This window comes from Peromyscus maniculatus, chromosome X (assembly GCF_049852395.1).
Source record: "Peromyscus maniculatus bairdii isolate BWxNUB_F1_BW_parent chromosome X, HU_Pman_BW_mat_3.1, whole genome shotgun sequence".
NCBI classification, from domain to species: Eukaryota; Metazoa; Chordata; class Mammalia; order Rodentia; family Cricetidae; genus Peromyscus; species Peromyscus maniculatus.
This window is the reverse complement of record NC_134875.1, coordinates 58,294,276-58,322,141: the sequence shown is the minus strand read 5'-3', so window position 1 is coordinate 58,322,141 and position 27,866 is coordinate 58,294,276. Positions and strand designations below refer to the sequence as shown.

Sequence of the window (27,866 nt, the reverse complement as noted above, 5' to 3'; positions counted from 1 at the left end):
ATTAATCCTATCGCTCCAAGGTATTTTAGGAGAGATGAACCACCACTTTGTTTCATACTTTGCCCTTAATATACATCATTCTCACAGAAGGCAACATGGTAGTCAGGCCTGGATTCAAATTCCAATTCCGTCACATAACAACGAGCTTGTGTTTGATCTGCAAGAAGGGCAGTTTTCCTACTTCAAAATGTGCTGGAGAGAATCAGACAATATCATGCAAAGCCTTGCATATGAGATGCATTTCATTTTTTGCAAATATGCTTTTGCACAGAGGCCAAGAATCGCTTGAGCTTTAAACTAGAAATCAGAGCCTTATTTCAAAGGTGAGTTGTATAGCATCTGTGATTTAGCCCTTGAATCTCAATAATGGAGTAGATGAGAAAAAATCCCGACCTCCCAGAGAAACTGCATAATCTAGAAAGGAGTGCTAGAAACATGGAAGGCGTTCCCTCATGCCTGGATGACCATCTCTCCTCTTCTTCCAGAGAGGGACAGCCTACAAAGCCAAGGGCCAACTTCTAGTGGTACCAGAGAGGGAGAAAAGTAGCGCTGCTTTTAGATTCCAAACATATAGGACAAGGAATGTGGGCTCAGCAAAGGTATCTGACGACAGTGTAGGAAAAGGCAGGTTTTCTTCCAGTATAGCAAGGTGCATTTATTACTCTGGTTCCGACCTTCAAGCTATGAGTCCAAGTGGTAACAATAAGTCAGGACATCAGAGACGAAAGGATCTGCAGAACTCCAAGTGTAAACACTCAAGTGAGAAAGCTTTATTGAAACACGCATGCATGTTGAAGTGGAATAGCAAAGAACAAGCATGAGCCCAGTCTCTTGAGTTACACTTCCATCCCAGTATCAATCCATATTGAAGGGATCTTTGAAAAATGTTCTATGCAATTCGCACATACAATCTTAACCACCCCAGCTGCCTGCAATCCAGGGATTTTATAGGAACATCAATTCGCAGCTGGCTCCATCGACAGGATTTCTTCTCTGGCACCAACACCTTCCACACACACCTCTGTAGAGATAGGCTGCTTTGAATGAAAAGTCCAGTTTAGAAGAATGAGAAGCAGGAAATGAAAGCTCACTAGATCTCTCTTTTAAGTCTCAACACACCACCCTGTTACATATAGGTCACATTTAGGAAACAACCAAAACTGGGAACTGAAAATATATTAGGTCAAAAGTCAGAATAGATGGGCGATTCCATCCACATTTCCATGGGGAGGCAATAATCCCCATCCTGGGGGAGCACTGTATTGGTTTAGACCGTCTTTGGCTCTTCTGGCTGAAACAGAGGTATATAGACTAAGTTCTATGTAGCAGTACACCCCAGACACAGACTTACAGAAAGCTATAGTACATGAGAGTGAAGATGTCTCATCTTCCATTAGGGAAATAAGGAAATCCCTCTTCAACAACTGCTATAACAGGTTAAAAGAGAGAACTCAGCATGGGCCTTGAAAAACTTTATTCAGAGTCACTTAAACCTTCTGGGATCAGCTAGTAGGTCTCACAGGGCATCTTAATGTCTCAGTGAAAAGGCCATTATCTAATTAAAGTGATTCTTCTAAAGTGACTCCATTACAAGGGCTCCCCGAAGGTCTAGGAAGGAGATGGGGAATTTTTATTGCATCTCAGAGAGACCCACTATACTCATGCAAGGTGGAAACTGCTTAAAAATGAGAAAAGTTAAAAGGCAAATTCTAAAAATATATCAAGGTGGATGCTGAGATAAACTATGGACTGAAGAGGGGTGACTGGTCGTAAGCCCCTCTCCCACAGTGTACTGTCTTTAACAAGCAGACCTTGCTCTCCAGAGCCTTGGCCTTTGATCAGGCAGAACTAGACCCACAAATTAGACCTACTGCCAGGAGTTCCGGGGGAAGTGGGAGCGAGGATAGCAAAACAGAAGGGAGAGAGCTGCTGTAAAAGGCTTTTAAAAGTTAATTAAACCACAGAAAGAGAGAGGCAACTATGTACTCTGAAAATATACTAAACTATACATAAATAAAAACCATTTGAAAAGACCCTTATTCTTGGGCTGCTTTAAAGGAACACATCTATGTCACACTTGCTAGCAACATAAGACCTACAGAAATACGTGTTTATACAAATACATGCACACACATTAAATTAGCAATCTCTCCTTGTGGTTGCTTAGCTTCTTTTGACGTAGACTGACCAGGGCTGCACCTGCAGATAAAGATAGGGACTCATACACCCAGCTTCTGTTTGACCATTGAAGAACGTAGCTGCAGAGTCCCTTCTGCCCAAGACCCTGGGTACTGCTGCATCTTCTGCCACAGGCTTACTTCTTCACCAGTCGAATCCATCCAGTCCACCACTTCGCCATTACTGACTCCTGAGAAGAAACACCAGAGGAGGCTGAACAGAGTCCCACTGCTAGCCCATCGGGAGGATGGGTTCTATAGTGGAGGAAGCCAACCCAGAAACGACAATGTACAGTGAAGATAGAATGCCGGGGACAGCAAGCTGGCAAGCTGAGTCGACAACTACTTGTACCCCAGAGACAATCAGGTGACTGAAGGTTGATGAAATGGGACTTGAAATGGCATAATGTCAATGGGGGCTTGCTTTTTAGTGGCTTTTTCAGAGCTTTGGTGTCTGACACGCCATACCAGAACTGCTAACCTTCTGTCATTAGCAATTTGACTTAATTTTTTAAAGAATAGTTTATTGCGTACACAGTAAAAAGGCAGTGGGCTCGTTAATAACTAGAGTACACATGGGGCCTTGACATTTTTAAAAGTTGAAGACTTTCTCTCTCTTTTTTTTTATTATCAAAGACAGGACTTCACACTGAAACCCTAGCTGGCCTGGAACTTGTGGCAATCTTCCTGCCTCTGCTTGCCAAGTGCTGAGATCAGAGGTATGCATAACCATGCCCAAACTATGAATACCTTTTTCTATAGCTGTAAATTCTATGCCTAAAGTTAGGATTATGTGATCTTACTCCTATTTTTTGTATACTAATTCATTCATTCAGTGAACATTTCCTGAGTGCCTACTCTATGCCAGTTTGGGGATACAGTGATGAACACACCAAAAATGTCTCTGCCCTTAGACAGCTTATATGTGAATAGGAAAGACAATCATTATAAAGTCCCAAAGTAGGAAGTTACGTGGTATATTTGGAGAGCAGAGTAAAAGCTATGGTAATTGGAATACAAAGAGTTAGCAAGAAAATGATACAGGAAGGATAAGAAAGGAAGAGTCCTGATTATATGGGGTCTGTAGACTTGGTAAGAATTTCTAAAGTAGGAGAAAGTCACCAAATGGTTTTACACAGGGGACCTACACAAAGTAGCTTACTTACGTGTGCAAAAATACCATTATAGAGGCTTTCTGTTAGTTATTCATATACAACTAGTAACTGAGGCCATAAGAATCCAGCAGACATGTCCAACCAGAACTGCATGGGATAGCTATAAATGTGGCACAACACAAAATCATAACTAATTAAAACAATGAAGTTTTTTTTTACTTTCTGTGATTTCTTGATAACTGGAATGCACAGTTCTTGAGTATGAACACTATACTTGAAAATGTTACAATGTCACAATGTCAAAAGGTTGGATAGGCCTGATCAAGACTATCAAAAGAGAAAAAAAGAGTACCCAAGCCCAAGCCCAGAGAGCAACATCATTTAAAGTTTAAACACAGAAGTACAGAATGAAGAATCCATGAAAGAAATTGAGAAATCATGTGCAATGGAGTCAAAGAGAGTCAAGAAAGCACTAAGTGGTAAGAATTTCAAGAAAAAGAAAGTAATCTGCTCTATTAAATAGTGCTTGGGAATTCTAGAGAGACAATATCCTCACTTTAGCATGAATAATGACTCCGAAGAGTAGAAGAATAGAAGCCATATCACAATGGGCTGAGAATTGAAGGAAAGGCCAGGAAATAGAGATCATTCCTTTTAGAGTCAGGGGTGGGCATGTGGTCAATAGAAGATTTACTTCTTATTTCATAAAAATAGGCCTGAGCAAGTTGGTGCATCTCTATTATCTGAGCACTTGAGAGGTAGAAATAAAGAGTATCAGGAGTTTAAGGCCAATCCGGGCTACATGAGACCCTGTCTCAATTAACAAAGAAAGAAATAAACCAAGAGATTGGTCTCATCAGAGCACATGTGTATTCCCCTTCAATAGTCAATCAAATGAAATCATTTGATCATACAGGAGAAACAGAGATTATAGACAAAGAGCCACTGAGAAGTGAGGGGTAAGTCTAGAATCCTTGGAGAGCAAGGATTTCCTGGCAAAGGACCCTTCTCACTCTATCATGATAGAAGGTAGGAATCACAAGTCAGGTATTTAGGTAGTTTTTATATCTTCTTTTGTGGGAGGAAGATGAAGTCCCTGGCTTTCAGGGTCACCTTTCTATACATAGAATACTGTAGGAGTTCAGCCTTCCCTCAGGCCTAGCAGGTAGCAGGCACTCAGGAGGTACTTGTTGAATGTTTACATAAAGGAAGAAATTTTCTGTCAGAAAAGATCTTTGTATATCCTGGAGCGCGAGAGGTAGGAAGAGGAAGGAAGGAAGAGTAAGATAGACAAGAGGCCTCTGAGACAAGTGATGATTGGATGGGGGAGAGAGTCTCACCAGTGCCAACACCCAGCCTGACCCCTCCCAGGAAGTCATTGCTGGCCAGGGGCTCCCGGTCCCATAGAGTCAGTTCCAGGCACATGTGTTGTAGATCTTCCAGCCTCACACCATTGTAGACAAATGTATGGTTGTAGTGGGGATTCAAGGTCTTCTTCATCACAGGAGTTTTACGCTTACTGGCCTTGTTCCTCATGGGAAGGAGGTATCTGGCAGAGGGTGGGGAGTTATCAACACCTACTCAAGCTGGCAATATGTCTACATTCCCCTTGCCCCTACTATAGGCCTAGCCCATCATGGCAAGCCAACACCCAGGTCCAAGTGCACACAGCCCTCCTTTGAATATGTTGAGGCACATTTCCCACTCCTTCCACTAGATTATCTACTTCCTTTAACCTGGAGAGAAAATGAATATGCTGGTCATGCTCTGGCCTACGCTCCACCAAGGATGAGTTTAAATATGTGGTTCCACTTTTCTCACACAAGGTAAATGAAGCCATTGCTAATGTGTATAAGCTTAGTCAAACATGACTTCATGGGGAGCTTAAGTCAGCAAATGATCCTCAATATAGACAAAGCTTACACTGCTTAAAAATTATGGACAACAGAGCCTTGAATCCCGAATCTAGGCAGTCAGGGGGCATAGACTGTCCATCTAGGATTCAGGAAGACTAGTCTGAAAAAGTCAGAACCTATCTGTCTAGCACCCTCCCCTTTGAAAGCTAGCACCACAGTTGAGACCAAACTGATCTTAGACCAGGTGGGGGTGGAGGTTTCTCCATTACCAAATTTCAGAAACAAAGCTGCTGAGGGTGGTAGTATGAGGGCAGGATCTACAGAGGAAAAATCACTCGGGTTCCCCGCTAACTTGCCTGTCCTATAACCTATATTAGTTTGATGCTGGTCCAGGGACTCACCCCTTGACAAAGCTGTCTGAAGTCCCTCCTGATTTGGCAGCCGTCAGGTTCTTGGCTTCTTTGATCCACACCTGGAGTTCTCCCCCTTCCCCACCTTTACCTGTAAGGGATGTCAGCCATTTCAAGTGAACCTCCACACCGCCAGCTTCGTCCTGGGCTTTAACTATATAGCACTTTCTCTCCTTGCTTTGGAATACAGCCAACTCCTTAACTGAATCATGGCTGTGTCCTCTGTTCCTAGCACAGTGCCCAGAATAAGCAGTAGGAATTCAAGTAACAACCCCAACAGCAACAAATGCTCATTGCAAAGTTGCTGTGAACCAAATACCACCTTAAGCATTTAATTCCCCCAAACAATTCTATTAGATACTACACACTACAATTGCCCTCATTGTATACATAAGTCAACTGAAGCTACAAGAAGCAAAGTTGCCTGGCATTTGCTAAGCAATTAAAGCAGGGAGGAACTCCTCTGCCGAGTTCTTGACCTCAACCCTACTACACAGGCTTCACCAGAGCACCATGAAATTCCACCCCCCACCTACCATTTCGAAGATCCCTTTCTCTGGATGGATGCCTTGCCTTCAGTCTGAATACAGGCTAATCTTTCCATTTCTTTCTTTTCTTTTCTTTTGTTAAATAACCACTTTCAAAGAAAACCTCCCTTCCTTCAATCGGCTCCTTTTGAAGCTGTTCTCTGGGCTTCTTTCCTTTCACCATGACAAATTACCCTGGTCAAGAATGACCACGCTCATCACCTCTGCTTCTCCACCTCATTAACTCAGCCTAGTTTCTTGTAAAATCAGATTTCATTAATGTCTTCCAGCCTAATTCAAACAAGCAGTGTCTTCTCAGGCCTCATATGGCCTGACTGCCTGTAGTGCTGAGAGAGGCTGACAGTTCCTGTCCACCTCTTCTTTAAACTCTCTCCTGGCCTTTCGAGGTCCTGATAACCCTCGCCCTCGCTGACATTTTCCATCTCTTCATCCATTAAAATGTTGCTGTTCCCAAAGGTTTGGCCTTTGCATCTTTTCTCGTCATTCTGCACACCCTCCTCGGGACCTATTGATTCCTCATATCTTCTACATTACACTTTGCTGAAGACATATTTAAAAAAAAAAAGAACTTTGGTTTGCCATTGCCAACAGATCAAGTTAAGATCTTCACTGAAAGGTCTTTTTCTTTCTCAGTTGCCTTCAGACTCATCTCCAATTCCAGCTGTACTCATACACATACACATTCACACCATAACTCAGCTCCACTGTAACTGGGAACACACTCCTGATCACTGACCTAAAACTCTACATCTACCAGGCATATATAGAATGGGCTTTTTTTTTGAGACAGGGTCTCATGTAGCCCAGTCTGGTCTCAAACTCACTATGTAGTTGGCTAGATGATTGATGACCTTCAATTCCTGATCCTCCTGTCTCTACCTCCCCAGTATCTGTTTATGCAATGCTCCCTGTATACACAGAGGCCCTTATGCAAGCACTCTGTGAACTTAACTGCATCCCCTGCCTATATTCTTATATGTTATTTTGTTTTTCTTTTTGTTTTAGACTGTCAATTTCTTTGAAACGGAGTCTTACTCTATAGCCAAGTCTGGCCTGTTATGTGTATGGCCTATCCAGCCTGAAATTTCATGGCAATCCTCCTGCCTCCCAAGTCCTGGGCCTACAAGTATGCACCATCTCAGCTGGTCTTGTTCCTTCTTCCAGCACCCCTCCTCTCTTTCATCTTCCCCCCCTTTTGTGCCTGGGACAATCTCAAGGTCCAGTCTCAATACTGCTTCCTCAACAAAGCTCGCTCTATCACCCTCACAGGTGGGTGCTCTGGACACATGATTACCTTTCTGAATTCAAGAAAAACTTGTCCTCAGAGGATACATACCATTGCTCTCTCGTCTATGTATCCACAGTCACCAGCACCATGCTGGACATGTTAGTGACTCAGCCTTGCACTTCCCATGCTTTACCACTCCTTCTAAGTACCTTTTGTGGCCACAAAGCTCCTGTTCTCTTTCTTTTGCCTTCTCAGTAGCTTGACACAAGTGGAACAAGACCACATCACACTAACAGCCTAAAGGTCATCTAAAAGGAATGTTAGCACTATGGCATTTCCTTCCAGTTGAGAAAGGGAAAGGCTTCCTTAGGAAGGGACTCCGGCCTAGAAGATCCAGGAAATATCCCAGTCTGCCCTAGCCACAAAACTAGTACCAGTCTCTCACAGACCCTGTATAGAAGCTAAGAGCTGAATCCAGGGACCCCCACCCCTCCAAAACTCACTCTTTTTCCGGTCACCTCCAACAGGGAGTTTGGAGGCTGGGATGTATTTCAATGAAACCACCAACTCGCCTTTGTGTGCTGGCAAGCCAGGTGAGGACTCAGCACTGATCTGAAACATAGGGAAACCCAACAAGTGAAATCAAGCCTCTCAGGAAACACTGGGACCTTTCCCTAAGAGGATTATAAGGTTGTTCCCATAGGTGTGTGTGGGGATACACCTCTGTAATCCCAGCCCCTGGGACGCTGAAGTAAAAGGATCGCAAGTTTGATGCCAGCCTAGAATACATAGGTAGCCAGAACCCATCTCAAAAATAAATAAGAAAATATAAATAAAATTACCCCAAGAACAGGTCCCTCTTTAATGGCTACAATCCCACAGCAGCTACAGTTTTCTTTGGCAGCCTCTTCCAGAGGAAATCCAGAAGAACCAAGACTCACTATTGTGCACTCTAGGGATATGATCACTAGATTCCAAATGCTCCCAAAGGTATGCCAACAAGGTGGCCACACAAACTCACAAAGGAATGAATGATATATAATTAAGAATCTTGCTACCGGCACTGTTAGTAAGGGCCCCAAAGTGGAAGCAATCCAAGTATCAGCAAACATAAGCAGGGTTAAGAGTGATTTTAATGCCTTCATGTGACATGTGATATGAGATTATTAGAAAGAACACAGGCCAGCTCTGATAGCCCAAGTGCAAGTAAAGAAAGGTCACTGCAGAAAAAGAAAGCAGTTGACTTTCCTCTCCTCAGTCATAGCTTGAACATGGCCTTCCTCTTACACCCCAGCCAGTTAAAATGGAACCCAGATGATTCCAGCCATGCTACCTATCCTGGCTATGTGTCAATTGCTCCTAGAAGTGTTGCTGTTTTTTTTTTTTTTAGTTCAAATCCTAGTTGAATATAACACATATTTAGTTATATGTCTAGAAAAAAAATCCACCTTTTAACTGTTGGGTAAAATTAACCTAAATCTATGGTTTCATTTATATCCTAAAATAAGACCATACTGAATTTATACTTTCTGCAAAGGGAAAATACAAAACGTATACTTACTGTTAAGATGTAGAAAAAAACCTCACTTATATTAAATATAAACATAAAGTGTATTAAAACCATACATGTGAACTATACTGTGTAATGTTTTTATTACTGTCTCTAATACCGCTCTATGTGCCAGATAGTGTCATTAGCAACATAAATATATCATTTGTTTAATACTTAGAGTAATATCTATGAAATAGGTACTACCCTTATTTTATGGGCTATTGAATAAAGAGACAGAGAGGTTAAGTCGTTTTCCCACAGACACATATCTAATAATTAGCAGATGTGGATTCAGATTCAGATGCACCAGTTCCAGAGCCCAGGCTTCTTACCGCTGGACTGGATAAAACAATCCAAAACTGAAGAACCACCTAACAGCAGAGAGAACAGACGTTCCCTCCTTCCTCTATCATCACCAATAGTGTCCTGCTTGTGAAAAAGAGACACGTCTGATTTTTAAAAATAAAAAGTATTTTAAAAGGTGGCAGGGGCTGTAGAAATTTTAGGGTTTGATTTTAATATTTCACAGTTTGCTTGGTTGCTTCAGTGCTGGGTATCAAGCCCAGGGCCTCACACCTGCTAAGCATATACTCTACACTGAGATAAATCCTCAGCCCCTGACTTCCATATTTTTAGTTAACGACCATTACTAGAATCCATGTGCCAGAGGACAGGAGTCAACCTTATTTTTTATTTGTCCTAGAAAGGCCAGCACTTAGCATAGTACCTAGTTTACATAGGCATCCATGTTGACTGAATGAGTACAACAATGAATGAACAAATGTCAAGGACACAGAGCAAGTAGCTCTGGGAGGCAGGATTGCTTCACTCTCTTGGCTCACATGGTATCACATTCTTCATGCTCCAGTTTTTCCAGCACAAACTTGCACAGTCTAGAGACACCCTTTCATCTGCCCATGTTTCTTGAGGCTGGGCTAAGCTAGGTTCTCACCACTGAGCATGCTCATACTGGTAGGTATAATCTCCTATGTTTCAAGAGACTTACTGCAGATCCAGAATACACTAGCTTGGTCTGTGGGGAAGATAGACAAGAAGTGGGAGGGGACTGTTAGCAAGAGAAACAAAATGATAGCACATGGATGGGTGGGGAGTCAAAAAACAGAAACATTAAATATAATTTGTCTTAAATTAAAAACAAATGTTTTTTAAAATTTTAATTAAAAAATTGGTTTTAAAAGCCTTGCTTTATGTATACCAATACAGCTTACATATTAAATAACACTATAGTATGATGATTTTATAGAGTTTTAAATATAAGATATAAGGAGAAATTTTCATGTTATCAAAAATTTGTAAAGAAGGAGACAAGATGGTATTTTATTTCATGACTTATCTACACAGTTTATTAATTCCTAGGTTGTTGGCTTTAGTGAACTCGTAAAATCCAGGGTTTAGCATTGAGTAGAAGCTGGCAGGTTTGCTTCCACAACTCATTTTCATTTTGCTAAAAATACTTCCAAAGAACAAATACCTCCATTTTGATGTATGACATTTTTTTTCATGGCAATTCATGGAGGTTTATAGTGACATTTTCAATATAATTATACAAACTCCAGGCTACTGGGAGAATGATTTGCATATCAAATGCTCCGGAAATTCCAAGGTTCTAATACCATGTTTTACTTTGATAGTAATTCCTGTTTTTATGACTATTGAAAGGGGAAAATGTAATATCACTCAATTTTCTGGAAGGAACCAGCCTCATATTACTAGATATCTACTCCTCTGACTCTGCTATTTCCTCATCCGGGCTTTCTCTGACAGTTACATTCCCCAGAGAAGGCAAAGACAGGGGATGGGGTGTGGCTCAGCAGCATAGGCCTTGTTTAGCATTTGTGAAACTCTTGGTTGGACCACCAACACTGAAAAAAAAAGATGTATGACAGCATAGTTTTAAAAAATAAACAATTTAAGTACTCACTGGTAGGGGATTGGCAAATCTATTTATAATACAGAAATGTGGGAGAATATTACGTAGCAAGTAAAATAAGATAGATCTGTAAGTAATGGCATAGAGGGATGCCTATGATAAATTCTTAAAATCAAGCATATATACCTATATCTATATATACTTACATATATATGAATAAAAAGACAATTCACTTGGGTCAAAAAAGAATATGGTGTGTTTGCATATGTATAAATGAATAGATAGATGATAGATAGAAAGATAGATAGATAGATAGATAGATAGATAGATAGATAGATAGATAGATAGATAGATAGACATGATATCTATGCTGCTTGATACAAAAATTCTAGAAGGATACTTAAATACTTGTTAAGAGTGACTATTTTCAAGTAATAAAATCTACTTTTTTACATATGTTTGGTTGTTAATTTGGAACTCTGCATATATAGATTATTTTACATTTAATATTCTTAGAGTAAAAATGCAAAACAAATAAAACTAAAAGGCAATAATAAAATGGAAGAGATAAAAGTAAATCCCTCTTCCACATCAGGCTCACTTCCTAGAGGCAGCCCCGTTCTAAGTTTCTAGACCATCTTTCCACAGATATTCTATGTGCTCTGCATTGTTTAAAACATTCAAAATCCCACTATAACTTTTAAAGATGTTTGTCTTTGATTCATTGTGATAAATAGGAAGTTGCTGCCTAAAGTTCTCTGATGTAGCGATTTCATCATAACCAGAACGGCAGCAGGCTATGGAATGGCCATTATATGCCACATACTAAAGGATGCCCTGCATTCAGTAATCTAGCAGGGAGTAGCACTGCTATGCCATTTTGTAGAAAACTAAACTGAGGCTCACAGAAGGTAGGTGGATTCTCTGAGTTCCCAGTAAGTCACAGAAGCAAGATTCTAACTCTGATCTGCACTAAACTACCAACCACTATGATGCCACCTTACTACACTAACATCTGAGGTGCCCCCTCTAAAGTAAAATTCCCCTGGCTTGCACACATAACCAAGAGGACAGCCATTGCAGATCTACAAACTCTCTTGCCTCTCACTTCTAAAGCAGGATGTTTAGCTTGGAAAGGGATGTGGATTAGGATACACTCCAAAGGTTAGATATAAGAGGATGTGCAAATTAGGATGTCAGCATACATTCAGGCTCTGGAAGGTTAGCAGGAAAAGCTTGGCACGCAGTAACTTCCTGCTTTGCCTAAAAGTGCTCCTACTTGACTTGCAAGAGCCTCCGAAATTGCTGCCAAACTCAGAAAGGCCAGCAGGGTGTGATAGAACTCTACAGAAAATTACATGCAATGCTACTTCCCACACAGCCCAGCAGAGGCCACTGCAGACAAAGCACCTGGGAACCATGCTGGGAAAGACCTTCCAGGCAGACTACCTTTCCATGTAAAGGGAGGCAATGATCCAGCTTCTTATCCAGCTTCCAAGAGTCCATGTGGACCTCCGCCTCTCCAAGGAAAGTGTTTCTGCCAAAACGACCATGATGCCAAACGGAGAACTGCAAAGTCCTCTGTGCCAGAAGAGATTCTGAAATCTCATACTGTGAAGGGAAAGAAGCAGCCCAAGGTGGCCAGTTAGAAGCAGCTCCTCCAAAATGAATTCTTCCAAACCCCAAGCAACCTGTCCCCATGATCTGCCAAATGGTTTCAGTTCCTCAGCACTTTGAACTGCTCCACTCAAATTCTCCTCCTTCACTAACCCTAACACAGTCCATAGGAAGCCAAGGAAAATTAAGTTTGTCCTTGAGTGGCTGAGAGGCTATGAGACTAGCCACAAACAATTGCCAAGGGGACCATTTCTCTCCAATTACTTCTGTATTCTTATTACATTTATTCGTGTGTGTGTGTGTGTGTGTGCGCGCATGGGTGTGTGGGTCTGTGAATGTCATGTGTGTATGTGTGGGCACCAGCATGCTATGGCACGAGTATGGAGATCAGAGGACAGCTTGCAGGAGTCAGCTGTCTCTTTCTACCATGTGGATCTGAAGAACTAAACTGGGGCTGTCAGACTCTACCTGATAAGTCATCTTGATGGCCCTCAAATGACTTCTTTTTATTTTATTTTATTATTATTTTTTTTTCATTTATTTTACATCCCAACTGCAGTTTCCCCCTCCTTCCTCTCCTCCCATTCCCTCTCTTCAGCTTCCACCCTACCTCACCCCCATCCACTCCTCATGAAGGGTAAGGTCTCCCATGGGAGTCAACAAAGCATGGCATACCAAGTCAAGGCAGGACCAAGTTCATCCCCCCACACCACCCCCGCACCAAGGCTGAGTGATGTATCCCTACATAGGGAATAGGTTCCAAAAAGCTAGCTCATGCTCCAGGGACAGATCCTGGTCCCAATGCCAGGGGCCCCTCAAACACACCAAGATACACACACATCACCCACATGCAGAGAGCTTAGGTCAGTCCCATGCAGGTTCCCTAGCTGTTGGTCTAGAGTTTGTTCGTGAGCTCCCACCAGCTCGGGTCAGTTAATGACTTCTTTTTTAAAAGATTATATTTATTTTTTATGTGACTATGTGCCTGAGTATATTTATGTACAATGCATGCATGTAGATGTCCACCAAGGCCAGAATATGATATTAGATCACCTGGAAACTGGAGTTATAGGCAGTTGTGAGCCACCATGTGGGTGCTGGGAATTGAACTCAGATTCTCTACAAGAGCAGCAAGAGCTATTAACTGCTGAATCATCTCTCCAGGTCCTCAAATGACTCTTTGAAATGAGCTATATGGGTCATGTGAATTTCCAACTTTACAACAACCCAAGGAAGCCAAATTTACCTGTGTTCTCTTCCCTGAGAGGTCAGGATATGAACAGATGCCCATGGTGACTCCCCAGACACAGACATGGCCATCCACCCATGTTGTAGAGGCACAGCTACACCACAAAGGCACAAAAACAAAACAAAACCTTCTCCCCTCTAGGTTCAGAAACATACCCTAAAGGTCTCATCATAGAGGGGATTGATGGTGTCCCGCTTAATGCTGGTTTTTCTTTTTCCTTGGCGGGACTTATCCGGCAGAAGATAAGTCTTCACATATCTAGAAACCAAAGACAACACTAAATTATTTGCTAGCCTTTCGCAAGTCCCTTCTTTACTTCTCTGCTTGGCCAAAAACTTCATTCTTGCTTCTTCTAAGTCCTAAGCCCTTTATTATATCACATCTCACTATTCTACCCCCAGAGATATGATAATTTTGGTTCAAGAGTACCCAGACAGATTCCAAGGTCTGCTTTTTCCTGTCAAACTATTATTCTGGACCCAGAAGCACTCACGGGTTAGAACGCTTCTTTGCTTCATCAGCATAGGCCAGCTGGTGGCACTCCTTTACATGGATGACCAGAGTCTGTGTTTTCTGCTCAAACTTTAGAGAAAAGACAATCTTGCCAGTCACAGAGACGTTCCCAAAATCACCAGCTTCACTGTAGATACTCATCATGCTGCCGATGGTACTCTGAGGTTAAAGCAATAAAAATATGTAAAGAAGACACACTCCACATCCCTAATTGTTCCCACCTTCCGTCATGATAAAGTCAAAAGTCTCAGAAGGGCCTGCAAGGAGCCAGTACTGCCAACAGTCCTTTACCCAGAGGGTAAGTCAGTGCCAATAGCACATCTAAAACTGTCTGGGTTAGTAACTCACCTCCTGGCTCACCCAGACTCTTTCCCCCTCCTTTTACACAGTCTAGTGATGATTTTCGTAGGGAGGTAAGGTATAGATAGCTAGGCTATCTATAGCCTGTCTGTGGTGTGTGTTATGTGTGCTGCAACACTGGCTAGAAGGTGTTAGTTACCAGTTTCAAACGGGGCCTTAATTATCTACCTTCTCTCTAGCAAGATCTACAGAAGAAAGAGATTGGGCCCGAACTGAGAGCAGCAGGAAAGCCACCACTGGAAATATAAAGGCACCCTCCTCTCTGGTAGCAGTCAGGTCTATGAAGTGAGCTCTACATTATCTTCCAGAGTGAATGTGAAAATCTGTTCGCCCAAATAGCAATCTTTGTACTTATGATAGATATAGGCTCTGATTAGCAAATATCCCAACAATGTCCATGAGGCTGTTCCATATTGAGCCCTACCCACACCTTGATGCCAATCTAGCAAAGGTCTTTCTCGTGACACCTGCTTGCCTTTAGTGTGAGAATAGGGAGCAGCTTAAGATGAAGAAGTCTGGTCTTGTTTATTTCATGGCCTGGTTCTCCTTTCAGAGGAGTTAGTTACTTTTCATGAAGCTGTGATGAAATAAGGGCCAGAGCCTTCGTTCCCTCTTGGAGAACCTCCAAATCGGAGGTTCAGGCAGCCACCTAGAAGTTACACTGAGCACCTAAGCTCTAAAGTGAGGACAGGAACAAACAAATGCGTGCCCCTTACCTAGGAAGAGTGACTAGGGTTGTTTGCCCAGGTCCTGAGTCTGCTCTAGGGAAGCTGGCTCCTCTTTGTTTCCTGGGGTCCCAGTGTGTCTATAAGCACAAACACCCAGAACATACCATGGAGGAGCCACTTTGCATGCTGCCTCTGGCTAGTTTCTGGCGATGCAACTTCACCAGATGGTCAATGTCCTCTTCTTCCTCCTCCTCCTCTTCTTCCTGGAACAACAGAGACTTGAGACTTAATGAAAGTGGGGCTCAAAAACCAGCATCTTCCCTTCAATAAGCACCAAAAATGGTCACAAAAGCTCTTAGTTATCATGTGAATATCTATGCAAATATCCTTGTTTTTAATATCTCTTCATATCTCAAAAGAATGTAAGTAGTTAATATTTTAATAGGAGTTTATAAGTCTCCTGTTTGAATACCCCCATCTAGCTATCTCCTTGTATACTTTTAATTTTATTATTATTAGTAGTAGTAGTAGTAGTAGTGTGTATATTTAATTATTATTCTCTGTGTGTATTCAGCCATGCATGTGCCATGCCTTGCATGTGGAGGTCTAAAGACAACTTTAGAAAGTCGGTTTTCTTCTTCCGCCTTAATTTGGGCTCCAGAGATCAAACTTGAGATGTCAGGCTTTCACAGCGAGTGCTGTTGTCCTGTGAGTCATCTCACTGGTCTTCTCTTTATGTTTTAGTCAAAGTAAGTATTTGTTTGAGTAGCCAACCACATACCCAACCATGTGACTAACAGTCAGAGACAACAAAGACAGCTCTTTAAGCAAATCAAGAAGTGGTACTACTTCAGAAATTGGAGGAAATAAGGGTCATTTCACCTTTCCTAAAGAATTAAACAATTTGGATGAGAGACCTGGGTACTAAAGCCAACTCTAAATTGAAAATTTTCATATAGTGACCAAGGGAAATGTAAGAGTACTTACCATATCCGCACTGAGGCCTGGTACAGATTTGCTCCTGTCTCCCAAGATGCCACTTTCTTGTGCCACATCTTCTGGGCGAAGGTCTATTACAGACTTAGTGTATTCTGCATGAAAGACCAAAAATGTAAGTCAAAAGAAACCTGCTCTGCTCCATCCCAAGAGCCCAGCAAAAGCACTCAGAACATGAGCCCCATGTAGCCATGAAGGAAAGGCTACCTGAAGGCCGCAGGATTTTTCTGGTGTTCTTCTTGAATATCATGTCACCCTCGTCAACACAGACTGCGTTTTGGCTCCCTGGCTGAACTTCCTAAACGGGAACAAGGGCAAGGACATGGGAAAAGACCAGCAGGTAGACCAAAGAAGTGAGTAAAGGATGCTCACAAACAGCTTCTGGGTCAGGTTCTAACCCAACTATGACAAACTTCAAGGAAAGAGTAATATAAAACCTATGTTCACACACATTTTAGCCAAGATCTTTGAAATGTTTCCAAATGAATCTGAGGTAAAAATCTCAATTGAATTCCTGGTGTAAATTCTGACTTGAGATAAGAAGACTGGAGTGGAGGGAAGGAGGGAGAGAGGGAGGGAGGGAGGGAGGGAGGGAGGGAGGGAGGGAGGGAGGGAGGGAGGGAGGGAGGGAGGGGAAGAGAATTAACACCAATAGCCTGTAGTTTACCTTTTCAACTTGAGATTTGGGAGCAGACATCTTCTTCCATTCTGGGAAGAGTCCAGATTTATCCAGAGAATCTCGCCTAGAAGTATCAGAAGTTAGAACTAAGTCATGGCTTCCCCCTCCTCTTCTAGCCAGGCCCCAAAGCACTAGCAAAAAAGGAGAGTCACTGCCATGACTATAGCAACCAAATCGAGAAGTCACAGTTCACATCCGAGTCAACTTGAAGGAGTGCCGAAGATCAGGCAAGCAACTCGGCGCACACACACAAATGTGCACACCCCCTTTCCTAAGGGACAGTAACAGAATCCTCCACAGTGCAGCATCTAGGGGAAGTTAGCTCATTCCAGGAAGCTGTGCTCAGAGCCAAAGCAGGAAAAGTACTAAAGAGAGAGTCCTGGTGAGGTCGGAGGAAAGAGTCATTCAACGGCCCAAGGACAGAAACCAGGACCACTCAAGGCAGAAGAAGCCTGCATCCTGATGCTAGAGAACAAAATCAGTGCTCAGCCTGAACAGAGGTGAGAGAGACGGGAAACTCCACCTGGAGGTGCTATCCGAGTCAGCTGTGTAGCTGTCCAGACTCTCGCTCTCAGCCTCCAGCGTGCTCTTTCCACTTTTCAGCTTTGGCACCTCGAACGGCACACTAGAATAAAAACCGAGATCTGGTGTTTTACAGGAAGTGAACTCTCCTGCCTCTGGATAGGTCTCTTTCCCTCTGATCTGTAGTCGTCACCTGAATGATCTTTTTGAATATAAACGTGAATCAACTTTACAATGCTGGGACTCACACCTAAGGCCTCACATGTGCTAAGCTGCATGCCCAACCATGTGAGGACATTAAATCATTTCCCATTTCTGTGGAAACTGAGTTCAAACTCCTCACCATCACATGAAACTTCTAATGACCTGCCCCTTCTAAGGTCTCCAGGTTCATCTTTCACCCTTCACTCTCTTCATACTCTACATTCCAGAAGACTAAGATCTCCTACTTTCTAAATATCCTAAGTCTGTCCTTCTTTCTATGCAGGCCAGGCTGGCCTCAAACTCACAGAGACCCACCTGCCTTTGCTCCAAAATGCTAAGATTACAGACCTGAAACAGCATACCTGGAGGTAACATTATACCCCTTTTCCCTGATTTCTTTTGGATTTATTCATTCATTCATTTGCTTATTTATTTGTATTGATGTTTTGCCTGCATGTATGTCTGTGTACCATGTGCATGCCTGGTACCCACAGAGGTCAGTAATAGGGCACAGGATCACTTGGAACCGGAGTTACAAATGGTTGTGAATCACCAAGTGGGTGCTGGGACCCAAGCCCAGGGCCTCTGCAAGGAGAACAAGTGATCTTAACAGCTGAGCCTCCTCCCCAGCCTCATACAGCATTATTCTTAATACCCAAAAGGTAGAAATAGTCCAAATGCTCATCTACAGATGACAGGATAACCAAAACATTGTATAGCAATACAAAGGAATATTGTTCATCTGTAAGAGAGCATAAAACTCTAGTATCTACAGCAACATGAATGAATATTGAAAATTTTACACTAACTGAAAGAAACCAGTCAGAATGTGCACAGTTGGTATGACTCAATTCAGATGATAAATCCAGAGTATGTAAATACAGAGAGGAAGAACATAGATTAAGGGCTGGAAGAACTAGCAGGGGCTAGTTAATGTACAAGGTTTCTTTTTGGAGCAATAGGAATGTTCCACCAATCAATAGCTGTGACGGTTACACAACCTCCTAAAATTTCTAACACTCATAGACTAACTTGACACAATTGAAAATGATGGTTTAATGTTATGTGAATTCTACCTCAATTTGCAAACAACAACAACGAAGCAATAAAATCATAACATTGGTTCTGATAGCCTCCTCTCTCTCAAAATATAGTCTTTACAGAGGTCAACAAAGTCTTACACGACTGGCTTCCCATCCATGTCTGTGCTAATGTCCATGTACCAACACCCTCCAACTCAACTCCAGACTACACATGTGTCAAACTCCTTCTGAGTTCTTTAGATCTACTGAGTTTTCTGTCTACAATGCTCCTACTCTCCAAATACTCTCTCTGTTTGCCCCTACATTTTTTTTCAAATGTCACCTTACTATTCGGACTTGCCCTAAATATCCTAAGGAAAATAGCACATGTACACACATGTGTTCCTGGCACTCCATAGCCTTTCAGTCCAGTTAATTTTCTCTATCACACTTGTCAACATCTGACAGACTATATATTTCATTATTCGCTTTATGTGCTCCCTACGTCCAAATCTACAATCTACAAACAAGCGACCTTTTGTGTACACCACAGTACCCCAGTACATAAAACAGTATCCAGCACATAGTAAGCTTTCACATACATTTAGCAAATAAATGAACAAAAACAAGGTAACCAAATCTATACTATCTCAACATCTCAGCCAGTGGAGAAAAAAAATTCCAACTTGTCAGGTGATGTTTGAGATAGGTCTGTGCAAAGAAATAGAAGGAGCTGAGTTGAAATCTTCGCATACACAGGAGGTGAAACGGAGGTCATTCTCAACGACTGTACCGGCTTTATCACACGAGACACAGCAAGGTGCTTGCTTTGCTTTGCTTTGCTTTACTCTAAAATCACTCTTTTGTCCCCTTCCCTGCAAAGTGAAAAAGGACTCCAATCATTCCTCTAGAGACACTATTCAACAATGGCTCATGGAGTGTCTGGTGCTTGTACTTCTTTCCTTTTTTTTCCCCCTAAAGATGAATACGTTCTGATCCTGAGCTGATGTAAACAACCGTAGGGCAAAAAAGCAATTATTTGACATCTGTGCAGTAAAAATAAACTCAGAGATAGGAGTCCTGGTCTTTATCTGTCTGATCTCAGGTAAATCATTTATCCTGCTTTCTTTTCTATAAAAATAAAAGGGTTGGATTCAATTATCTCGGAGGCTCCATAATTTTATGTAAAAATCACTTATGGTCACTCAATTTGTTTTCATGTTTATAATAAATAAGAGGCTTCTCAATCCAATGAGACAAGAGGTCCCAGACAGCCAGAAGCAGGAGATTTCAGAAATTACATTCTGACCAGTGATGTCAGATGCGTTAATCAAGTTCAGCAAATAAAAGCCATTTTTAACCTTAACTACAAAGGAATAAGGGGGCCTCATCACCTGGAACAGATGACTCATGCACCCAAGGCTATCTGATAAAATCACAGTACATATAGACAGTCAAGCAGCACACAAGCAGAAAAACGAATGGAGAGCTCTGGTGCTGGGAAAGTGCCTGGGTTGCAGTTTTCTGCTGTTTTGAACTAATTGGCACAAATAAGCTGTACGTGCTTAATTACGCACACTGATGATTTCTGGCAATAGATATACATTTCAAAAGCTACTGCCACAATTTAGTTAAGGAACATATTAATCACTCTCGCAAAGTGTCTTCATGCCTCAGAGCAATCCATCCTTGCCCTTCTAGACCCTGGTTCCAGGCAAATGTTGATCTAGTTCTGTCACTAAAAATTAGTTTGTATTTTTTGAAAATGTATATAACAGAATCATATAGACTCATAAAGCAAGTTCTCTTTTTTGTTTTGTTTTGTTTTGTTTGTTTGTTTGTTTGTTTGTTTGGGAGTGTGGTCTCACTATGTAGCTCTGGCTGGCCTGGAATTTGCTATGTAGACCAGGCCAGCCTTCAACTCAGCGATCCACCTGCTTTTGCCCTGTCTCCTAACTGCTCGGACCAAGGTTTGCACCACCACACTCAGAACATAGGTACTTTTTTGTTTACTGCTTTTCACTCACCATATGTGCACATATAGTTCATTGCTTTCATTACCAGGTTAGTACTCTGTGGCATAAGCAAACCAGTTTCTCCATTCACCTGTTGGTGGGCACTTGAATTGTTTCCAGGGATTAGCTATCACGAGTGAAGTGATTGTACACATAACAGACCCTAAAGACACCACCAGAAAACTCTTAAAACTGATCATCGCCTTCAGCAAAGTGGCAAGATCTAAACTTAATCCACAAAAGTCACTAGTCTTTCTATACACAAATGACAAGCAAACTGCAAAAGAAGCCAGTTCCAGGAACACTAGCCTAGGAATACACTGAACTAAACCTAACCAAGGATGTGAAAGACTTCCAAAATAAAAACCTCAAAACACTGAAGGAATTAACTGAGAAATATACTAGAAGATGGAAGGACCTCCCAGGTTTATCAATTGAAAAAAATCAATATGTGAAAAATCAAATTGGCCATTTTACTAAAATCAATTTACCGATTCAAACAATCACTATCAAATTTCCAGTGACATTCTTCACAGAAGTAGAAAAAAAGATCTTAAAACTCATACAAAAGCACAAGAGACCCCAGTAGCCAATCGTGAACAAAGAGAATACTGCTGAAGGTATCATCATACCGGATTTCAAGTTATACGATAGAGCCACAGTAATAAAAACAACATGGTACTGTCACAAAAGCAGACTCATAGATCAATGGAATAGAATGTATGACAAGGCCATGCAACTACTTCATTCCTGCTAATAAGCTTTCATGGTACTGGAAGGTGCTGCATAGGCCACTGGGAGAAAAAAAAGAAATCACATCATTGGTATCCGTGAAGCCAACCCTAGATGCTGACCTGCCAGGCAGAAGGTACCCACTGGGGCAATAGTGGCATGAAGTTTATGAGGATGACTAACTGCTCCACAGAAAGAATTGAGGCCGGGTATTGTTAACCTGATCAAAAGCCCACGGCTCGACAATTCAGAGGCCCTAGGGGAAAAAAACCTACAACTGTTGTTTTGGTAAATGACATGTTGTCAAACTGCTTTCTAAATATTTATATTTACACCCATAAATTGGTGCTGCCCTCAACTTTAGCCAAATAAATTTCTCTCTGCAGTGGTCAGCAGTTAATACAGAGAGTTATAACTCATCAAAGTGCTGAGCATGTAAGTGTCTACTGAGTGCTTAGCCCTAAATACAATCTCTACATCAACCATCCTCCCATCCCCTGCCAAGGCTCAGGAAACATCACAGAAGGGTGCAAGAATGTAAGAGCCAGAGGCTGAGGAACAGTATTGTTAAGGTCTGTGTTGGGGGCATGGCATGGCCAGTGTACCAACCATAAAACTCACTGTAGCTGTAATTATCTACACATGATAAAGTCTATTTAAAAAAAAGAAAAATAGGAAATAAAAAGTACGCAGAGGAGTAGTTTTACTAGAGTAGTATCATGTAGCATATCAAATTTGCATGATTACTATTAATATGCCATCTTTTGGTTTTATATAATATATGTATAGTTACTAAATTTGCTTTGTTGTTTTCCAGAGTTTTATAAATATAAAATAATTTAAGTAGTTCTCTGATGAAACATACGTAAAAATATATGTGAGTGGTATGCATGGGTGCATAAACGTTTACATATATGTAGGTGTGTGTGTGTGTGTGTGTGTGTGTGTGTGTGTGTGTATGTGTGTGTCCAATATTGACATCAGTGCCCTCCTTGGTCCCTCTCCTCATATATTGAGGCAGGGTTTCTGGCTGACATCGAAAACCATCATCTTGCTATGGGATTCTTTGTCAAAGCCTCCCCAACTGCACCAAAGCAACTATTAAATGGGTTGGAAGGATCTCAACTCTAGTTCTCACATTACAGTGGCAACCACCACCAGCTGAACCATCTTTCCAGGCCCATACACTGAAATGGTTTTTTTCAATTTCATGGCTGGGAATATAATTTACTAGGAGACACTTGCCTAGCTTGTATGAGGCCATAAGTTCAGTTCCCAGCACTGCCAAATTAAAAAATAAAATTCCTTACTGTCCTAAAAAATAAATGAAACTTCTACAAATAAACGTACATAAGTCTTTGGATGGGCATATAACTTGACTTCTCTTGAGTTACACATCTGAGAATGAAACATCTGAATCACACAATAGTTGTACAGTGAACTTTTAAAAGACTAAACTTTTCCAGAGCAGCTGACCATGGTAAACACTTCTCCACAGAAGTGAATGAGATTTTCCGTTCTTTTACATCCAGTGCTTGGTATAGTCAAGCTTTTGAAATGCCAACCATTCTGGTGGGCATGTGGCATCTCACTGCTATCTTATTTGCATTCTTCTAGTGACTGATGATGTTGAATATCATTACTTGACATCTGAATATTATTTTTAATAAAATATCTGTTCAGAGCTTTTGCTCCTTTTCTATGGGATTATCTGTATTACTGTTTATAAAGTTCTTTTTCTTTCATTTTATACTGAACATGTCCATAATATAATCTTTTAAAAACAATTAAAATGCAGGAGTTTAACTCATACGGGTATGTTTGGAGATCTTGGTAGTTCACATGCCAAAATTATCAATGACTATTAACAATGATTAGGCAAAGAAAATGAGGTTACTAGAGAACTTCACTACCAAGTTTCTGTATACTTTTCAATCTCTGGTTTTACTAGAGTTCAAAGTGCCCTCAAGCTTCTGGGTCTCCTCCTGAGGCCTCACAAGGACCTGGAAATACAGACATGTGCCACCAGCTCTATACTGTTCTTTAGCAATCATTAAAAAAAAGTGCAAAAAAAATCTTTTCTCTTTGGTTGAGGTAAAATTTAAGAAAAACACTTTACAACACACATGCCTAAAATACCCCAGCAACAAACAAATGGGGTAAAGTGTAAGTCCACAAATCAAAAAGTTACAAAACACACACACACACACACACACACACACACACACACACACACACACACACACTACAGTTAAGAAAACAGATTGGGGGGAGGGGCTGAGGAGATGGGTCAGTGAGTAAGAATGCTTGCTTTGCAAGCATGGGGACATGAGTTTGGATCCCTAGATCCCATGTAAATCCAGGTATTATTACCATGTGCCTGAACACATTGCTTTGTGTGGAAGGAGGGGAAGGACCACTGAGATGGCAGCCAGCCTAGCTCCAGACTCAGTGCAAGTCTCTGTTTCAAGGGAATAAGGTAGAGGACGTTAGGGCAGGACACCTGATGTCTTCCTCTGGCCTCCTCATGTGCACACACAGACAGACAGACAGACAGACAGACAGACACACACACACACACACACACACTACAGACAAAAAATAAATTAGAAAACCTAAGATTTTAAAAGTTCGGGAGACACACATTGAGACTTCAACCTACCTTCCACCTCTCTTTTAGAGTTACAGAAAAATAAGTACAACAGGGCTGGAAAGATAGCTTAGTGATTAAGAGAAGTGGTTTCTCACCATGAGGGCCCTGGCTCAGTTCCCCAGCATCCACATGGTAGCCTACAACCATCTTTAACCCCAATCCCAGGGAATCTAATACCCTCGTCTGACCACTGCAGGCACAAGGAACCAATGAGGTACACAGCCATACAAGCAGGCACATTTTCCATACACGTAGGAGTAAAATAGTGCTTGTCAGAGGAAGGGAGAATGAGAGAGTGCTGTTATAGTTAGATCAGTGTAAGAAGTTTCAGTGTGCAAGACTCCATCGCCATGACTACACATGACTATATCTTTAAAAAACAAGAAAAAGTTTTGAATATTTTCACCATAAAGAGGTGAGAATTATGAAAAGTAGCTTTACCTAACTTGATTTAAGCATTACATGATGTATGCTTTTATTAAAATACCACATGCTATCCCATAAGTATATACAATTTTTTTGTATCAGTTAAAAATTTTAAATCTTGGGCTGGCAATTTAGCTATGTGGTAGAACATTTGCCTAGCAAGCACAAGGCTCTGAGTTTGATCCTTAGCTCCAAAACAAAGTTTAAAAATCTCTTTTTAAGTGAGCAAATAGATGCTCTAGTTTTTTAGCTCCAAAATGAGGTTTAATAATCTTTTTAAAAATAAAATTAATTTAAAAAACTATCCATGTGATATTTAATGATATTTCACTCAAAGAAGGAGTGCGCATATGATGGTGAGCCCACAAATTTATATCATATAATAACATCACAGTTGTCTTAGTTTGCATAAATCTACTTGGTTTTTTTGCACAAGCATAATGTAGACTTGATAAAGTGCATGAGCTCAAATACAAGATGATAAAACAACAAAAATGATAAAACAATTGAAGAAAAACAAAATTAAAATCTAAAGATCATTTCCTCAGACCATTAAATTAAAGTCTGAAAGTGGAGAGGAAGAGACATGGGGTGGGGAGGGAGAAAGAAAAATAATATCACAAATTCAAATAGCATGAAGGAAAAGAATAAGTTGGGGTCTCCATCTTTCTCTTTTGCTTTTGTATCATGCAGTTTAAAAAAAGTTATATAAACAGAGGATACATGAGATCCAATATCCTTGAGGTGGTACCCTTAACTAACAAAACAGGAAAAATGTTTAAGGACATGGTACAGAAAAATTCCAATTATGAAGAAAAATGTCATCAAGAGTATATCATATTTCAAGAAAAAATAGTTTGGAATAATCATTGTTGACTTACATTCTTAAGTTACTAATACTCAAGAAAAAAAAGCATTTTTCCCAGTAAATCTGATTATATCCACACAAATTCTCATATCCATACACACCCACATGTATTTGTGCATGTACACACACAAAGTTGCCTACAAGGGTAAAAATGTCAAGGTGGCCTTTTTCATAGTTAGATTCAATGGCAGAAGACAACAGAGCAACATCCACAATAGTCTGAGAGAAAGAAAACACGACTCAAGCCTGTAATGTTCAGCCAAGATGCTATTCGAGTGCAAAGGTAGTTGGCAGGTATTCTGAAATGAAAGAATGCAATAAAGATCACAAACCCTTCATGAAGGAAGTTCCCAATGATGAAATCTAGACAACTAAGAAATAAAGCCAAAGTAAAGAGTTCAGGAGTAGAGAAGTCACGGTGTGAGGCCAGATTGCAAGCAAACAATCCTCATAAATATGAAACTAAAACTAAACTGGTTTTTAAAGTCTGTCGATTTACGGTTGTATAACAGAAAGAAAATATCACAAAGCCTGAGAAAAATGAAGTAAAAGAAAAGGTTAGGAAGCCGGGTGGTGGTAGCGCACGCCTTTAATCCCAGCACTCGGGAGGCAGAGCCAGGCGGATCTCTGTGAGTTCGAGGCCAGCCTGGGCTACCAAGTGAGCTCCAGGAAAGGCACAAAGCTATGCAGAGAAACCCTGTCTCAAAAAAACAAAAAAAAAAGAAAAAGAAAAAAAGAAAAGGTTAGGGAGGTATGGGAGGAAGCTGATGTGGGACTGGAGAGATGAAGCGAGTGACTCCGCAGTTAAGGATGCTTATTGCTCTGGCAGAGGCCCCAAGTTCGGCTCCCAGCACCCTTGTCAGGCGGCTCAAAACTGCTGAGGAGTCCAACTCCAGGGATCTACCAGGGAAGGCCCTGCACACATGGGCACATACCTGCAGACAGACACACAACTTTCTCAGTAAGTAAATCTTTGTGAAGAGTCCACAGCTTTCTTTTTCACAGCACAGTGCAGCGTAAGAACAAAGTAAATTTGTCAAACTGTTGATATTTACATGGGGCTAAAGGGATCAGGATTGATTTTTTTTCTCCTTCTTTGATTTTATCTGTACTTTCCAATTTCCCTCTAATAATGCCTATTATTTTAGGAAATGAATTAAGGTAATAGAAGAATTGAACAATACTAAGTCCTTGGCTCTTACCTGGGTTCCCTCTGTTGCTCCTGAAGGATCTTTCTTCCTGGCCAGATGTCCCCCATCTGTGTCTGCTGGAGGAGGGACTGCCCCACTGACTCTCTTTTGCTGGCTTCAAAACAAAAGCATGGCAGACTAGTAGTGACCAGGGCAAGGAAAGAAACGACTTTCAAAGCATCTCCCCTAGAGCACACACTTGCTGCTGGAGTGGATACATTCTTTTCCATTCCCACCAACTGGCTGGACCCCTCGAGTTAAATCGCCAGTGGCCGGAATGCAGCTGGATTCTACACAAGCCTGCCTAACCCTGACGATAGGTCCTTCCGGGAACAGCCTCTAGCCCGGTTCAATACCTGCAGGCTTCCTGCGCAGGGACATCCTGATTATCTCACTGCCGGTTCGGAATGCAAAGCGGTTTACTTTCTGGTCATAAAACCAGTCTCCAGTTGCTTTCTTCAGCTCTCTGGGAGAAAAGAAATAAATAAAAAATAATTAAAAGTCAGATGTATAAATAATGACTCTTGCCATTCAATTAATAAAGTTGACGACAAAAATTCACACTACAGCCCGACTCATCTCCCCTCTGCTATGCTGTTAAGGGACACTCACATTTCCTTGGCGCACACCTTGCACCTCCAGGAACCATTATTTTCCAGAACGCGGCATTCTCGACACACTAAATGATTGCAACCCACACAGGTGTTGCTCTTGGAAATCAAACGGCCCAGGCCCTCCTGGCACCGGGCACAGGTTCGATCACTGTAGTGCTGGCTGCCCCTTTTGGCTCCTTTCCGTTTTATCTCCAGGAGCTCATTCTTCAGTCGCCTGCCAAGACCCAAAAACAGAGGCACAAGTGGGTTCAGGATCTTAACAAGTTGAGGTAATGGCAGTAAAGCTACTGGATTGTGTAAAAGGAACAATCTCGGAGCCCAACTTGACCCGCTGAGCTGTAAAATCATAGCCCTAGTTCCGACAGTGAGTGAAGAAGCTAATGGAAAAGCTTGGGTATTCTTGGTTGGAAGCCTGGAAGTGCACACTGTTTCTGGGACTCTTACCTAATCCTTTTCTCATCTGCTTTTCTGAGTTCCTCATCTCTCTGCAGAACACCGAGGATCAAATCCCTTTCCATATCAGACAGAAAAGAGAGGTCTAGTATCTCCGACATGATGGATTTCTACTCTTTATCTTCTACTCTTCTTTCTTCAAAGCAAGCGGGTGAGTTGAGTGACCAGAGTTGTCTGAAATAAAAGAACAATTAATTACACAAAAATGAAGTCCAGATTAAGTCCAGAGTAACTGCACAGCCCTAGAACCTTTCTCCGGGACACCTCCTCGAGTCAAGCTAAAAAGACGAAGTAAAAGAATCTGATCT

At 41.5% G+C, this 27,866-nt stretch overlaps 1 protein-coding gene across 4 annotated transcripts in view; it reads right to left on the bottom strand.

Annotated features, from left to right (window-relative positions):
- Positions 1-740: 740 nt before the first annotated feature.
- Positions 741-27,866, bottom strand: part of Sytl4 (synaptotagmin like 4) — a 51,927-nt gene continuing 24,801 nt past the window's right edge. Inside the window, exons 2-17 of one of the 4 annotated variants that reach the window (XM_006986416.4) lie at positions 27,550-27,732; positions 27,104-27,319; positions 26,848-26,957; positions 26,504-26,606; positions 17,383-17,484; positions 16,848-16,923; positions 16,388-16,478; positions 16,172-16,275; positions 15,349-15,447; positions 14,137-14,315; positions 13,799-13,901; positions 12,227-12,388; positions 7,838-7,946; positions 5,550-5,649; positions 4,633-4,841; positions 741-2,368 (exon numbers count right to left, since the gene is read on the bottom strand). In XM_006986416.4, coding sequence (XP_006986478.1) covers positions 2,220-2,368; positions 4,633-4,841; positions 5,550-5,649; positions 7,838-7,946; positions 12,227-12,388; positions 13,799-13,901; positions 14,137-14,315; positions 15,349-15,447; positions 16,172-16,275; positions 16,388-16,478; positions 16,848-16,923; positions 17,383-17,484; positions 26,504-26,606; positions 26,848-26,957; positions 27,104-27,319; positions 27,550-27,659 — 2,022 coding nt within the window. In that variant the 5' untranslated portion in view covers positions 27,660-27,732 and the 3' untranslated portion in view covers positions 741-2,219. Of the gene's footprint in view, positions 2,369-4,632; positions 4,842-5,549; positions 5,650-7,837; positions 7,947-12,226; positions 12,389-13,798; positions 13,902-14,136; positions 14,316-15,348; positions 15,448-16,167; positions 16,276-16,387; positions 16,479-16,847; positions 16,924-17,382; positions 17,485-26,503; positions 26,607-26,847; positions 26,958-27,103; positions 27,320-27,549; positions 27,733-27,866 lie in introns of all 4 variants that reach the window. The other 3 variants (XM_076562523.1, XM_076562524.1, XM_016004991.3) reach the window with 3 other exon arrangements.